Below are 15,256 nucleotides of genomic sequence, written 5' to 3' on the forward strand. Positions count from 1 at the left end.
GGAATAATCAAATAAAGAATAGGAGGCACTCGGGAAAGACTGAGTAAAAAGCAGATGCTTGAACACTTTTGCTCTTTCATGAACTGTTGGAAGCACATGAAAAACGGGCAGAAAATTTATTCTGCAGGCAAAAAGGAGCTTACCTTTGAAATATCCCCTGTTAAATCACAATGTTAAGATTAACTGTGCAGTGTTCAGCCGTGTAGGAGACACTGGGATATGTTTTACAAGATTTGGATGCCACAGGAATTTCTGAAAGGCAACTCCAGAACTCAACACTGGAGCAAAAATACACAGCACACATTTCATTTTAAGATCTGGAGTTAATTCAGTGGGCAGTGGGATGGTTCCTGAGTTTTGATGTGCTCTGAAATCACTTCCCAAGGGAAAGGATCGCCAGTTTATTGGTTTAGGCTGTAGCAAAGCTCAGGTTGATAGCTAACAACTGGAAATGAAGGAGGAGGCTCAACCCTGAGCTTTGCAAATCCGAGATATTCTCTGTCTAGACCAAACTATTAAATAATTAACACATGGAATCATTAGAAATGTTGACTGTGACACAAATAAAAAACCACAGAGCATGAGAGAAAACTCTTTAGAAATAACTATGCCCAACAAAACCTTTTGTAAATCAGTGCTAATTTTAATACAGAGAACAGCCCCAGTGGCAGCACTCAGGAGAGCACCCTGCCTTATTTCACACGCAATATTTGGAGGATTTGGTCAGGGAAGTCCCCCCTGGCTGCTGAACTCTTGGATCATTTTCAGGAGCCCAGTCTGGGCAGATGTGTTAATTTATTTGCAATCAGCTGCAGTTGGCAAAGCAGCAGCTCCCAGTCCCCAGCACAGCCCTCCCAGCATGTAAAGGAATGTGGATTTACTGCCTTAGCACTGGACCTGTCTTCCAGGACTGAAAATCCATCATTTTCTACGAATCCAAGCTGCCTTCAGCCTGTGAACACAAAAAGACCAAGGAGGGTATTTTATCCTAGGAGATGAAAGGAAGTTGAAAATTTACACTTTTGATTTCTTTGTTTTTCAGTGAGCTTCAGGCTTGACATTAAAACCCACTGCTCATTCTGGGGGGGAAACTGCTGTGAAAAATTGGGTCAGAAATATTCTTGAAAGCATTTGTCTCTAGGCAACTAACAGCAGAGCAAGGTGGTCTAATATTATTAAAAGGAATATGTATCTACAGGCTGTCATGCTCTCTGCATTTTCTGTCTGTCACTGAAACATTTCATCCACTCTAATTTACAGGAGCTGCAACCATTTGTTGAATTCTACTTGCTGTGCTGAAAATTAATAAAACTTTACTCATCTTCTGCTTTTCATATTTCAGCCACCATAATGATAACATTTATCTGAATATATACACACAGAAGGATTCTGGAGTGTGACCATTTGGAGGACACAGCCTCAACAAAAAAATGTTTTCTGGGAATACAGAGAATATTTGATTTATTACATATGAGAATCATATGAGAATCTTTACCCTTCTGTGTGAAGCACCAATCTGATTAGACATTCTCTGTGTGTTAGCTTTCTTGTATCACATAAAAAAGAAGTTTCTTTAGTAAATCATATAAAAAAGAGTTTATTTTTTAGGATTGAGGGGTGAAAGCCCTCAACTTTAGGTTCATCATCTTTATTACAAAAAAAGAGCAGTTCCTGTTCACAGAGCAAAAGCAACAGTTCATAGCTGAAAATTTTGAGTGCTCCTCAAGCTGGAAATCTTCTTGCACAGATCATATTTCAGCCACCATAATGATAACATTTATCTGAATATATACACACAGAGGGGCTCTGGAGTGTGGCCATTTGGAGGACACAGCCTCAACAAAAAATGTTTTCTGAGGATAGAGAGAATATTTGATTTATTACATATGAGAATCATATGAGAATCTTTAACCTTCTGTGTGAAGCACCAGTCTGGTTAGACTTTCTCTGTGTGTTGGCTGTCTTGTATCACATAAAAAAGAACTTTTTTATGTGATTTACAAAATAAACAAGTTTATTTTGTGGGATTGAGGGATGAAAGCCCTCAACTTAAGGTTTATCAACTTTATTACAAAAAAAGAGCAGTTCCTGTTCACAGAGCGAAAGCAAAAGTTCATAGCTCAGAATTTTGAGTGTTCCTCGAGCTGGAAATCTTCTTGCACAGATCTCTTTGGACAGAACCAAGGATATTCAGGAGCAGAGCTTCCGCTGCAGTCAAGCGAATTTTCCCTTCTCGCTGGACGGCTGCAGCCTCAGGCCAGCCAAGGGTCCAATCACAAACTGCTCCCCAAAACTCCACGCTGGGCTCTGCAGTGTGTTTTGAGTCCAGCTGGGCTCTGCAGTGTGTTTTGTGTCCAGCTGGGCTCTGCAGTGTGTTTCGTGTCCCTTTCCCTGCAGTTCTGCACCGTGGAAGGGTTCATCACTGCCCTGGTGGACGAGTTCCCCAAGCTGCTGCGCAACCGCCGCGAGCTGTTCATCGCCGTGGTGTGCATCGTGTCCTACGTGATAGGGCTGTCCAACATCACTCAGGTACTGCTCCCTGGGGCTGCCCCTGCCCTGCTCCACCATTCTCCTTCCCCAGCCCAGCCAGGAATCTCTGCCATCCCCCGGATTGTCAGGGATTGGCGCTCACCAAGGTTTGGGCGGTTAAAGTGTAGAACGCACTTTAGATTTTAGCTTTGGTATTTTTATTTGTATTTATCATTTCTATTAATAGAATTCTTTTATGTTAGGGTTGTTTTGCTTTTATATATTTAGCTTTTCTATTTTTCATCTATTTATACTCCTGCTGTTCTTTGTAAACTCCAAACTCCACACCCAGTGTCAGCTGCAGCTTGCCTGTCGATGTTGCTCACATAAACTCAAAGTGGTGTTGGCTGAGCAGCCACTCTCAGGAGCTGCATGAAGTGGCAGTGCCTGCTTTTATCCCTGCTCTGTGTGCTCCTGCTTGCTGGGACTGCCTCACACAGAAATCACACGTGTGGAAGGGGAGAAAACACAGCACAAATCCCCCTGGTAGCTGATATTTACTGCAAATCAAGCAGCAACTTCCTGAGTGTCAGTGGGAATGATGCCTTGGTTTTTTAGCTTTTATATATTTAATTTATTTGTACTCCTGCAGTTCTTTAGTGTGTAACTCCAAACCCCACACCCAGTGCCAGCTGCAGCTTTCCCATTTTGGGCACACACAACAATTCCTCTCCAGGCCTGCCAATCAAGGACACCTCACTGCCTCAGGGCCCAGAGATGGGAACAAAAGGGACTTGGGGGGAGCAAACTTGGGCTCAATGACTTCATTACCTACAGCTAGAATTGGCAGATTAACCCCCAATGTGCAGATGGATCAAACTTATAAAAGTATAAAAACCTGTAAGCCATTGTGGATTTTGGGTGTAGGCCCTGAGGGGCTTTGTCTGCCCTAAATGTACCTGCAGGCCCTTCAATAAATAGAACTGCTTTTATTCCCTTAATTCTGGCTGGCCTCTGGTTTTAGGTAGTCCCAAAAAGGCCTTACCTGGGTGTCCCCTGCAGGGCTCAGGGGACAGCAAAATGCACATCCCCACATTCCTACAGTCCTAAAAGAGGCAGCTGGAGATGTTGACTTTGCAAACTGCTTGAAGGAAATGATTGATTATTAAATTATTATTAAATTATCAAATAAAAAGGAAAAAGCAAATTGAAACTTTTCCATTTAAACAGCAGCAACCTTAATTTTGTCAGGATTGACCTCAAGCCTCAAAAAAAATTAACCTGTTTAATTTACACTAATAACCTACCCACTGCTGCTAGTTTGTATGTTACATTTTGAAGCTGGAGGCCTTGCTCTATTTTTCATACTTTTTTTTTTTCCATTTCAGGGTGGAATTTACGTGTTTAAGCTTTTTGACTACTACTCTGCCAGTGGAATGAGTCTCTTGTTCCTTGTATTCTTTGAGTGCATCTCGATATCCTGGTGCTATGGTAAAGAGCCTGTTTGTGTTTTTCCCTGAGCTTTACACACCCTGAGGATAATTCATCCTCTGATCCGTGGTTGATGTGCACGTGCTGGGGGTGGAACTGAAACTGGCTTTGGTTTCTGTGGATATAATTCAAAGTTGGCTGTGGAAGATGCTGCTGCCTTTTAAACACCCAGCCTAGAGGCCTGGGAGCCATGAAGAGTTTCAGGAATATTAAAAGGGTGATATTCCATCTCTTCCTGTCCCATTCCCTTGGGAAGCCTAGATCTTCAGAGGTTTTGGATACATATTTTCTCAGGACTCTTGGGATTTGTAATATTTCGTTTTTCCAGAAACTCACTCCAGGTTCCTGCAGTGAGCCAGGCTCTTTGGTCAGTTAGGGAATAATCACCTTAAATATCCACAACCTGAACCCAGCAAATGGAAAAATACATCAAAACTCTCCCAGAAATCACAGAATATCCTGAGCTGGTAGGGACCCCACAAGGAGCTTAAGTGGGCTTAAGTCCACACAGGGCTTGGAATTGTCAGCTCCAGGCTCTGACCATGAAGAAATCAGAGCCATGGACTGGTGAGAGACACAGCTTTGGGAGAGCAGCAGCAGCAGCAGCAGGATGTTGCTCACATTAACTCAAAGTTAATATGAAATTAATCAGGGCCCTCTGATTTCAGCTCCACTTCTGCCCATCCATGGTGGGCACTGCAACAGAGCTGATCAATGCTGGGATGGGTTTGAGGGGTTATAATTGTAAAATACACCCTAAATTTCTCATCCTAATATAACCTAGAGGTGGAATCAATCAAGGGCGTTTCTTGTATCTGACCTGCCCATGTACAACTTCCTCATTTGGCATGGGAATAAGTTTGCTAGTCACTAGTTAATAAATTATGATGTGGAAGTATGGAACAGGTGATTTTTGGTGCTTTTGAGCTTGCACACTTTTTGCCTTGAGGAAAAGTTGAGATCTTTGTAGAGCTTCCAAATATAATCATAATTTATGGCTATATCTCTCAGAACCACTGAGCTTCCCATCAACTCCACTACCTTATATGTTTCTGTGCTGTTTCTTATTTCTTCACCCAGGTGTTAATAGATTTTATGACAACATCCAAGAGATGGTGGGATACAGACCCTGCATCTGGTGGAAACTCTGCTGGTCCTTTTTCACTCCTATCATTGTGGCAGTAAGGAACAAACTTTTATTTTCTGGTTGAAAGGATGTAAATGAGGTTCATATTACTTCTGCCCTCACTCCTTTTTTAAGGATTTGAGCAATGTCATTGAAGGCAATAGCCAAAAAACATTCCAGGAAGACTGTGCCCCAAAAGGAGAAGCCAAAATTTTTATTAGACCTCTGGAAATGCTCAAGAGGTTGATTGGCAAACTTAGAAAATTGTAAGGAACAAATTTTGACCCTTTTTTTTTTTTTATGTGTGGGTGCTCTAAAATAGAATTTAGCAACCTAAAACCTAAATTTTCCACATACATAAAAATGCCAACATTCTGTAAACTGAATTCCTCCATGAGCCCTTCTGGTGACAGAGCAGGGTTCTAAACTCATGTTCTTCCCTCATGACATTCTGTGGTATGTATTCATCATTTTCTACTGCATTGCTGTGGGTTTTCTGGCAAACTCTGCAAAGATTCTGTATTGGAAACCACAGAACAGCTTTTTCCTGATTCAGAACTTTACCCAGTCAATCCCATTCAGTACTTTGTGAAGTAGTAAGCAAAGAAATGTAAATGTACTGCACATACACTGAACCCAGATGCAATCTAACAAACTATTACATATAAGCCAGCATTTAACCAGAAATGAGGAGCACTAAAAAGACACAGAAATGTGCTCATGTTGAGGGTTCCTTGAGTCTTCCCTTCCCAGATCAAGGCAGATTTCATTTTTGTAAAAAACCAGCATTCAGGAATGCATGAGAGATGCATTTGATTTTAGTGGCACAGAAGGAAGGTGCCCAGCATTGTCAGACTGACCAGATTTGTCAAGTCCTCAGCAGAATGTGCTGCCCAGCCCAGCTCAGAGCAGGGATAAGAATCTGCCTCTGGGAATTTGCAGGGAATTTGCAGAGCAGGGATGAGAATCTGCCTCTGTCCTGCACAAAGGCTCAGTCTGGGATCAGAACGAGCCTCCCTCTCTCCTGATTCACTTCAGAAGGTTTTCCTGGCTGCTTTAGCCATTTGAGACAGGCCAGGACAGGAGATTTTCCTGGGAATAGCCCATGGAATTCTGCGTCTGCAGGGCATCATTGGAGAACAGCCCAAAATCAGCATGGGTGCTGCTGCTCAATGGCACAATGGGGACATGCACGTGGTGCCATTGAGCAGCAGCACCCACGTTGCTTTTGGGTTCCAGCTATTCCCAGGATCCCTGTTGGGTTGCTTTTGGGTTCCAGCTATTCCCAGGATCCCTGTTGGGTTGCTTTGGGGTTCCAGCTATTCCCAGGATCCCTATTTTCCCCAGCAGCCCCTTTCCCTCTGGCTCTGTGCAGGTTATGCCAGGAATTTACTGCTCCCAGCAGCACACCTGGATTGTCTGAGGTGCAGGTTTATATGTGAAAACACAGCTTTGAGGTGAAACATTCATTTTGGCAAAAGGCATCTTGGGAAGCTGCAGAAAAACTCTTGAAGCCGGAACACTGTGGGAACCCGACCCCAAACCCTCCCTTCTGCTTTTGCAGGGAGTGTTCATCTTCAGTGCTGTGCAGATGACCCCGCTGACCATGGGCAGCTACGTGTTCCCAAAATGGGGCCAGGGGGTGGGCTGGTTCATGGCCCTGTCCTCTATGGTGCTGATTCCTGGCTACATGGCATACATGTTCCTCACCCTGAAAGGATCCCTAAAACAGGTAAGCCTGCCTGTCCCAACCCCCTTGGTGTGGTGTTTGTGGGGTGCCCAGGTGAAGGGAGGCATGATGAATCTGACTGCATGTTTTTAGAAGGCTAATTTATTCTTTTATTGAGATTTTATTAATATTTTATTAAGATACTATATTATACATTAAGATACTAATTTAAGATATTATATTTATATTAAGTGATGATGTATTATATTAATTTTAATAATGTTTTATAAGATTCTATCTTATGTATTAAGATACTATTTAAAGATTATTATATTATATTATATTATATTATATTATATTATATTATATTATATTTATTATATTTATTATATTTATTATATTTATTATATTTGTTATATTTATTATATTTATTATATTAATAAACTATACTAAAGAATACAGAAAGGATACTGACAGAAGGTTCAAAACATAATATTGAAAACTCCTAACTCCTTCCAGAGCCTCAACACATCTTGGCCCTGATTGGCCCTTAAGTCAAAACAATTCACGTGAAACCAATGAAACAATCACCTGTGGGTGAACAATCTCCAAACACATTCCACATGAGCACAACACAGGAGAAGCAAATGAGATAAGAATTGTTTTCCTTTTTTTCTCTGAGGCTTCTCAGGCTCCCAGGACAAAAGTCCTGGGCCAAGGTATTTTTCAGAAAAGGTGACTGCCACATATTCCACATATGAGCATAACACAGGAGAAGCAAATGAGATAAGAATTATTTTCCTTTTTTCTCTGAGGCTTCTCAGCTTCTCAGGGATTTTTCAGAAAATATGACTGCCCCACCTTGGCACCTGTGCAATCAAAGATTGCTGGGCACTTCTTTCCTGTCATCTATTTCCCCCTCAGTTATTTTGCTTTGAGCTAAAAAAAAAAAAACCCAAAACATAAAAGTGCCAGTCAAATAGAAGAGAGTGTCTGAGCCATCTGTTGCTGAGCACAATTCCCCACGTTCCACAGGCTCCTTATCTCTGCTCTGGCAGCTGCAGACACTTGGCATTCCTGCTCCTCACACCTAGCAACCAGAGGAGAGGTTGGCAAATTATGGAAATTTGTCCTGATTAATGCCAGACACGCGGCCGTGGATCGTGGCAGGGGATGCTCTGGGGAGCTGGAATCAGAATCAGGGGCTGAGCTCCAGGATTGCAGAGTCTGCTCAGTGACCCTGCTCTGCATGCCCCTGATGGTCCCCAAGGCTGCAGCTCCTGCATTTCACCTGCCCTGCTCCTCTGCAGCTGGGAGGGAGGACATGGAACACCTTGGGAAAACTTCCCTTGAGCCTTTGTTTAGGGGATTTCTGTGAGCAGTCACTTAGTAATGAACATTAGGGGCTTTTTCTCATTCCTCTCAGCCTCTCTGACTGCTCCTTTTTTAAAGAACGTAACACTTCTCATGGAAGACAGTATTTTTTCACTCAGTTTTTATTTCACTCAGTTTTTATTTCACTCAGTTTCTATTTCACTCAGTTCTGAGGTCCTCAGAGATGTGCTGCTAAAGGGCTGGGAAATATTGACCCCAACATTGCCCCACACACCATTCAGGAGCCCCCCACAATCACCACACCTCATTTTTTCAGTCTGGGTGGATCCTCAGTTTTCCCTCTCCAACTCCTCCCGTGCATCACAGCCAGATCTCCAGCCCAAGAACTGAAACACTCTGTGATTGTGACAACCAAAGACTGTCAAAAGAAATTTGTCAGAACTTCTGGAATATTCTAAAATCAGCTGACAGGGCCATCTTTGCAAAGGGCTGGATGATCTTAAGCAGAATTGACGAGTGATGCCTCATGAAATGCTCAGATCTGGATCCAAATATTTGTCTTCAGCAAATTTTGAAGGACTCAGTGAGGCTTTAAAGAAGTCTGCACAAAAAAATCTGGGTTTTGATTTTTTTTGTTTCCCTCCCTGCCTGTTCTTAGCTCCTACATTTTGAATAGATCTCCCTTGGTCTTATGGAAACTTTTAGGTGCAAAAGGAGAACTGTTGCCCTAAAATACAGCTGCTCTTTGTGGAGGGTTGTGTGAGACCATGGTAAAAGTTCCTCATCTCAGCCTTGTTGTGGATTGAGGTAGTATTTTTGAAAGCATTGATAAATTATTATTATTAAGTGAGGGGAGAGCCTGCACCAGTGAGAGGCTCTGAGGAGCCAAACTGGGATTTCTTTTGAGATAGAAGAGAGATTTCTTTGAGATATATTCTCTGCCATGAGCTGGGCAGAGAAGCTGAAGGAACAGAGAGGACAAAAGGACAAGGAAAGACAGAATAGGAATAAAACATTCTAAAACACTCTAAAACACTGGTTTATCCCTGGAGGAACTCTCAGTTCTCCTGGGGAGATGCCCATCACTCTGGTGCCCAGCACTGCTGCCCACTGCAGTGCTGGACCCTGAGCTCACAGCAAAGCCTCTCCTCATTTATTTTCCCCAGGAAAGCTCCTTGTAGGCACCCAGGGTTTTTCAGCTCCTCCTGTCACCTTCAGGACAGAGCTGGAATTCTGTTTAGTAGAAGTGGCTCACTGCTGGTCCCTGGCAAGATAGGTGGCTGTAAAGAATTGTCTTTAAATATTTAGGAAAAAAGAAAAAAAGAAGAGTAAGGTTAGAAAGAGGTTTTTTGGCTGCCTCACATTTACTGTTGTCCTTTGAACAGCGCATCCAAGTGATGATTCAGCCAAGTGAAGACATCACCCACCCTGAGAACGGGCCAGACCAGGCCCAACAGAGCAACTCTGCCAACAAAGAAGCCTACATCTAAACTCCTCTCTCGTCCAAGTACCGCTCCTCCTCCAGAAAAACAAAAAATATGGTTGAATATGACCACAAATTCACATCTGAGAATATAATTACCTACCTCTAGTGGCAAAAAAAAAAAAAAAAAATAAAAAATACATATTAAAAAAAAAAAAAAGAGGAAAAAAAAAAGCAACAAGGTCATCTCCACTCCGAGGGAATCGCCATGGGTTCGATCCAGCCGTCGCGAGCTCAGATGTTTGACAGTGTTTTTGTGTTCTCCAGCAATCCGCAGACTGTTAATGTTTTTATCCTTTCACAATGATAGTTGCATACCTTGGAATTTGTAAATTGATGTGCCAAGACCTTTTTAATCTACCTTTTAGCACGACTATTTGAAGTTTTGTGCTGCTGATTTTTAGTAGTTGATCACTATTTCTTACCGCTGAATCCCAAGACTGTTATTTCTGACTTTGCAGGGGTAAAATTAAGTTTGGAGTTGTTTTGTACAAAAAGAGAACGGAGTATTTTGTAAACAAGTGATTTCCAGTGCAAAAGTCTGCCCTTGAAATTTGTTCCAGCTGAGGCCATTTGAGGGGGGAAGAGACTCTTCCTTCAATTAACAGCAGGCACAGCCTTTATAAACATTCCTAGTGCAAAAATTGAGTTGTTTGTGGCAGAGCAGCCCAGGCCAAACACGCTGGCTCTGCTCAGCCTTTCAGGGTGACTTTCAAGCAAGGTCATAAATTTCCTTAAAAGCACATATCTTGCTTCTTATAAAAAGAAGATATCTGCGTTAGAATCAATGTTAGAGGCATAAATACGACTTTTAACTTTTTTAGCAAAGCAATAGCCGAGAGCTCTTAGAGATTCCCAGGAGTAAAATACAAAGTATTTGCCATTCAAGCTCAGACTCCCTGAGCTTTTATCATGCTGTTATCACTCTACTATTGCATTGCCACCGAAATAGAAACCAAACCAAGATCAAAGTGAGTTCCAACGTAGGGCTTGATTGAACCTGCCCGAGAACTCCCCCAGCTCCCACCCCAAACCCCAGCACCTTGAGAGCAGTGGGATTTCCATTTCCAGGGGCTGGGTGGTGCTGAGGGCACGAGGGAGAGCTCTTTGGTGCCCTGCAATCCCACTCTGGGCTCCGGCCAGCCCCTGGAAGTTCTCCCCGTGTGGGGAATGCAGCGGGAGCCCCGCTCGGCATTTCTCGTTTGGCAGCTATAAGATAAGACAGGCACGGAGGGTTTTTGTTTTGGGTTTTGTTTTTTTTTTTCTTTGGGAGGGTGATGTTTGATTGTAAATGACTGTGACAGAACTGTGCAATGAAAAACATGCTTTTCAGCAAACTCTTTTTGTGCACCGTACGATGTTAGATAGCACAATTTATGTAGAACTACTACGTGGAAAAAAAAAAAACAAAAAAAACATGTTACCTGTGAATGTTGGGTTTTTCGTTGTTCTCGTCTGAAGGTGACAAACATGTTCTTGCAATAAGGTATTATTCTCAGAATGTCAAGCACATTATGTAGAAATAATATATATATATAATACACACGTATTTCAAACTACATCCTAAACTCTCTGAGTATGTTGGGTAGGTTCTAAACTGTTTCATACCTAGGTCAAATGTAAAATACTACGAGATCTAAGCTCCATCCTAAACGGCCATAGCTGAGATGCAAACGTCCTGTAAGTCTTTGGGATTTAGAGGAACCCCTACATCCTACACAGACATCACACGTGATACATCATACTTGTGAATTTCATTAGACTAAGGGTAAAAACTCCGACTTTCTCTTTATTGTTTAATGTAACCGAGTCCCATGTTGTTCTAAGAAAAATGCAGTATTTAATGTTTGATTGTAAACAATTATGACAGATGTTTGACAGACCTGCTCTTTAGCAAAAAGCTGTACAAACGTTATCACATAGCACAAACTAGTGTTGTAGAACTACTGTGTGTAAACTGTGAATAGCTGTATCTTTTTTGTAGTACTTGCCCTGAAAAAGAAAGATTATTGTATGATCATATATGCTTTTTGCAATAAGGAAATATCCAACACCAAGCAAATCTATCTCTATATAAAAATATATATGTAATATATACATATTCAAAAATATATACAGAGCCTGTTTAAAAGAGTACAGTATTATTTAGTAAATTGCAACCTGTTCTATGGACCAAATGTAAAATATTTATAAATTAAGATGCATTTTAAATGTCTATAAGCAGTGTCATAATTAAAGCACGATTGTTATGTAAGTTTCCAAGAGTTTAGAGGAAAAAGAATAAAGGTTATATTATACATTAAATCCAGAATTTTGCAGTCTTTCATTGGGCAAACCCAATCTGTGCTATTTTCCAGTTCCAAATGTGTCATTTATATAAAAATATCCTTTAAATACCAAAACGCTGTATCCCACTTGTGGTGTGTATAATTAATCCATGCTATTCCTACAATGTAATTAGTATGTGCATACATTATACAGGGAGCTTAAGAGGTGACAGTTAATAGCCCTTCCTGGCATCCTGCTGCTTTCATTCTCCTGCGGGAAGATGGCAGAGCGAGCTCCAAGAAAAGGAAAAAAACGGATTTTGGAATGTTTCGGACGGTTCCTCGGGTGCAGTGCTGTGAGCTGCAGCACCTCCCTGGTTTTGGAGCCATCCCAGTGCTGGATACTCCCCAGGCAGATGATCCATGGCCCCCAAAAGCTCCGTGCTCCTGCCTCAGCTGCCCTGGCGGGGTGGGAAGACGAGGAGAAGACGCGGAGGAGAAGAAATTGCGTCGCGGCTGCCCCGCCGCTCCTGGGCTCGGGATTTAATTATCTGCCTGCAAAACTGGAGCAGGGCTCCATGCTGGGGAAGAGCCTGAGCAATTAGAGGACCTGATTAGAATGGAAAAGGCTCCCCAGAGAGGCGTCTGGAATCGCAGCCTCCAAGCACCGAGCGCTGACCTTCGCGAGGAGCGCACGGCGAGGGCGCGGCCGGGAGGGGAGGCCCCAGACTGTTCTGGAAAAGGGGAGGCAGCAATTTTGGGAATACAGAGGGAAATGAGAAGGAAATGGGAAAGAAAGAGGCCAAGGGCTTTCACTGCTGGCTGGGGGTGGTGGGAGGGCAGGGGGGCAGCAGGGGCTGAGGAGCAGGAAGCTACTTGGAGGATATTGCGTTAGCGCTGTGATATTTCCATGCTCTCCTGGAGGAATTTGCTCTCGCCGTGCTGCAGAAATCCCAACAGCAATTCAACAAGAAAAATGCAAATAAGGTCACTTCTCCCCTCCAGGACTGCAGGATGCCCTGGGAGAAATCCATGTCCTTGCTCGTCAGGAGTATTAGTTCAGCTACACGTGCTTTTATTCTAAAATAACGCTGTGTTGCTTTTGGGGGTTTTTTGTTTGTTTTAAGCCTGATTATTTCTGTTTTGTCCTGCTCAGGCCACGACAGCATTACAATTAACTGTTAGAACTGCTCAGCCCCCAGTGCTGGCTGGTTCTCGGGGGCTGGAACCCAAAGGCAGGGTGATGCCATGGCACAGGGCAGCAGCTCCTGCTGCCAGCACCCCTCTGCGGGCACTGCCCAGCAGGCAGCAGCAAAAAGGGGCTGCACTCAAGCACTTGGACATCCACCTCTTGATCCCTTTCCCTCCAGGATGGGTTGGCTCCACTCCCAGGAAGAGGAGCCCTGGAGGTGTTGCACAGCACGGACAGACACCCACGGACAGACACACGGCAACACCAAAACCTCACTCCCGGCACATGAAGGGATCAGCTCGGAGCTGCAGCAGCTGCCAGCCCCTGTTTGCCTCTGCCAGAGCACCACAATTGCCACTTTCACTGCTCAGGAAGGAAGGCACCAGCCTTTACATCCCAAAGGCTCTTTCCACTCCCCCCTCTTGCTCTCTTTTCCCAGTTTCTTGCCCTGCTGGGGGTGTTTAAATAAACCAAATTAAAATAAGATGGGAGGACAGGATTTAGCCATATACAATTTTTCTTCTGCAATTTAAATTACTTCCTGTCTTCTTCCTACAAAGTTAAAAAAGTTCAAAAATTAAAAAAAAAATTTTAAAGCTCAAGTGGGGCAAAGTGAATCAAAACATTCATCCCTCCACAGATCTTGGTATTCTTAAGCAGCTGGTCCAAATATTGCCACTTCTCATTCCTGCCTTTACAGTTTGAGGCCAGTCAATAATTACATCACTCTTTCCTGCTGACAATTAATGGAGAATGGGCAAATTTCCTCTGTTTTCACAGAAATCCCGTTAACTTTTAGCGTTGCATCACTGTGGTTTGTTCCTCCTTCTGACCACACACTACACCAGTGCTGCCATTCAGGATTTGTCATTATTTTTTAAATGTGTGGATTGGTGAGAGAGAATTTTTAGCCTATTTAGAAGAGCCTGGAGTGCCAGGACACCGGGAATGGCTTCACACTGGCAGAGGGCAGGCCTAGGTGGGATTTTGGGAAGGAATTCCAGCCCTGGCACAGGTGCCCATGGAAGCTGTGGCTGCCCCTGGGTCCTTGGGAGTGTCCAAGGCCAGGCTGGGGCTTGGACAGTGGAAGGTGTCCCTGCCCATGGGATGATCTTTAAGGTCCTTTCCAGTCCAAACCATGCTGTGATTCCACAGCCCCATGATTTTGCAGCTTCGCATCTGATCACTTTTCCCCCCAGGTTTGCGAACGGTCTCACATTCAGCTCAGTGGCAAATCCTGAGTGGTTATTTTGGACTCTCAAGCAGGCTGAAGTAATCCTGTGAGTTATTTGTGAGTCATAAGTATATGCTGGTGCTAAATGTGTCCAACAGTGCCTAAGAGAAGGACAGGATGGATCAGGCATTGTCACCAGGACAAAAATTAATGTGTTTTGCCAGCAATGGTGCTTTAGTCAGGCTGCAAGAGCTGCTTGCTGTGCCTTTGGGGATCAGCAGCTGAGAGGTGGCTGCAAACAAAGTATCAGAGGGTAGAAAATAGCCAAAATGTTAATGTTCAATTGGAGGGAGTCTGGAGTTTCCCCTGCATTTCACCCACTTAGTGCTGGAAGGGGAATAGATGGAACAGAACGAATCGCTGCCTAATTCCCTTACCTTGTGCACTTCTTTACCTTATAATTATTCTAAAGCAATCTGGGAATGTCTGAAAATGTTTAACATGCAAAAAGAAGCCTTGGAGGCTTGGTTTAGTCTAGGAAAATGTTTTCCAGGCCCCACTGGCACTGTCATTTACTGGCCACACCTTGTGCAGACACAGAGCTGCCGTCGCATCCCAGTGCTCCCTGTGCCGTGCCTTTGGGGATCAGCAGCTGAGAGGTGGCTACAAACAAAGTATCAGAGAGTTGAAAACAGCCAAAATGTTCATGTTCAATTGGAGGGAGTCTGGAGTTTCCCCTGCACTTCACCAAACTGGAAACTTAGTGCTGGAAGGGGAATAAAACAGAATGGAACGAGTCGCTGCCTTATTCCCTTACCTTGTGCACTTCTTTCCCTTATAATTATTCTAAAGCAACCTGGGAATGTCTGAAAATGTTTAACATGCAAAAAGAAGCCTTAGAGGCTTGGTTTAGTCTAGGAGAAGGTTTTCCATGCCTCACTGGCACTGTCATTCACTGGCCACACCTTGTGCAGACTCAGAGCTGCCGTCGCATCCCAGTGGGTGGAAAGGCTCCTAAAAGGAACCACAGCTCCTGCAGGGCAGTGACCC

At 43.5% G+C, this 15,256-nt stretch overlaps 1 protein-coding gene across 2 annotated transcripts in view; it reads left to right on the forward strand.

The window, feature by feature from the left end:
- The window catches only part of SLC6A1 (solute carrier family 6 member 1), a 76,122-nt gene extending 64,245 nt beyond the window's left edge, over positions 1 to 11,877 (forward strand). For both annotated transcript variants that reach the window (XM_058031734.1, XM_058031735.1), the window contains exons 11-15: positions 2,398 to 2,529; positions 3,858 to 3,960; positions 5,041 to 5,141; positions 6,651 to 6,818; positions 9,476 to 11,877. In XM_058031734.1, the coding sequence (XP_057887717.1) occupies positions 2,398 to 2,529; positions 3,858 to 3,960; positions 5,041 to 5,141; positions 6,651 to 6,818; positions 9,476 to 9,580 (609 nt within the window). In that variant the 3' untranslated portion in view covers positions 9,581 to 11,877. The remainder of the gene's footprint in view (positions 1 to 2,397; positions 2,530 to 3,857; positions 3,961 to 5,040; positions 5,142 to 6,650; positions 6,819 to 9,475) is intronic.
- The last annotated feature ends 3,379 nt before the right edge of the window (positions 11,878 to 15,256 follow it).

The sequence above is a fragment of the Melospiza georgiana genome, chromosome 11 (genome assembly GCF_028018845.1).
Source record: "Melospiza georgiana isolate bMelGeo1 chromosome 11, bMelGeo1.pri, whole genome shotgun sequence".
Taxonomy (NCBI): domain Eukaryota; kingdom Metazoa; phylum Chordata; class Aves; order Passeriformes; family Passerellidae; genus Melospiza; species Melospiza georgiana.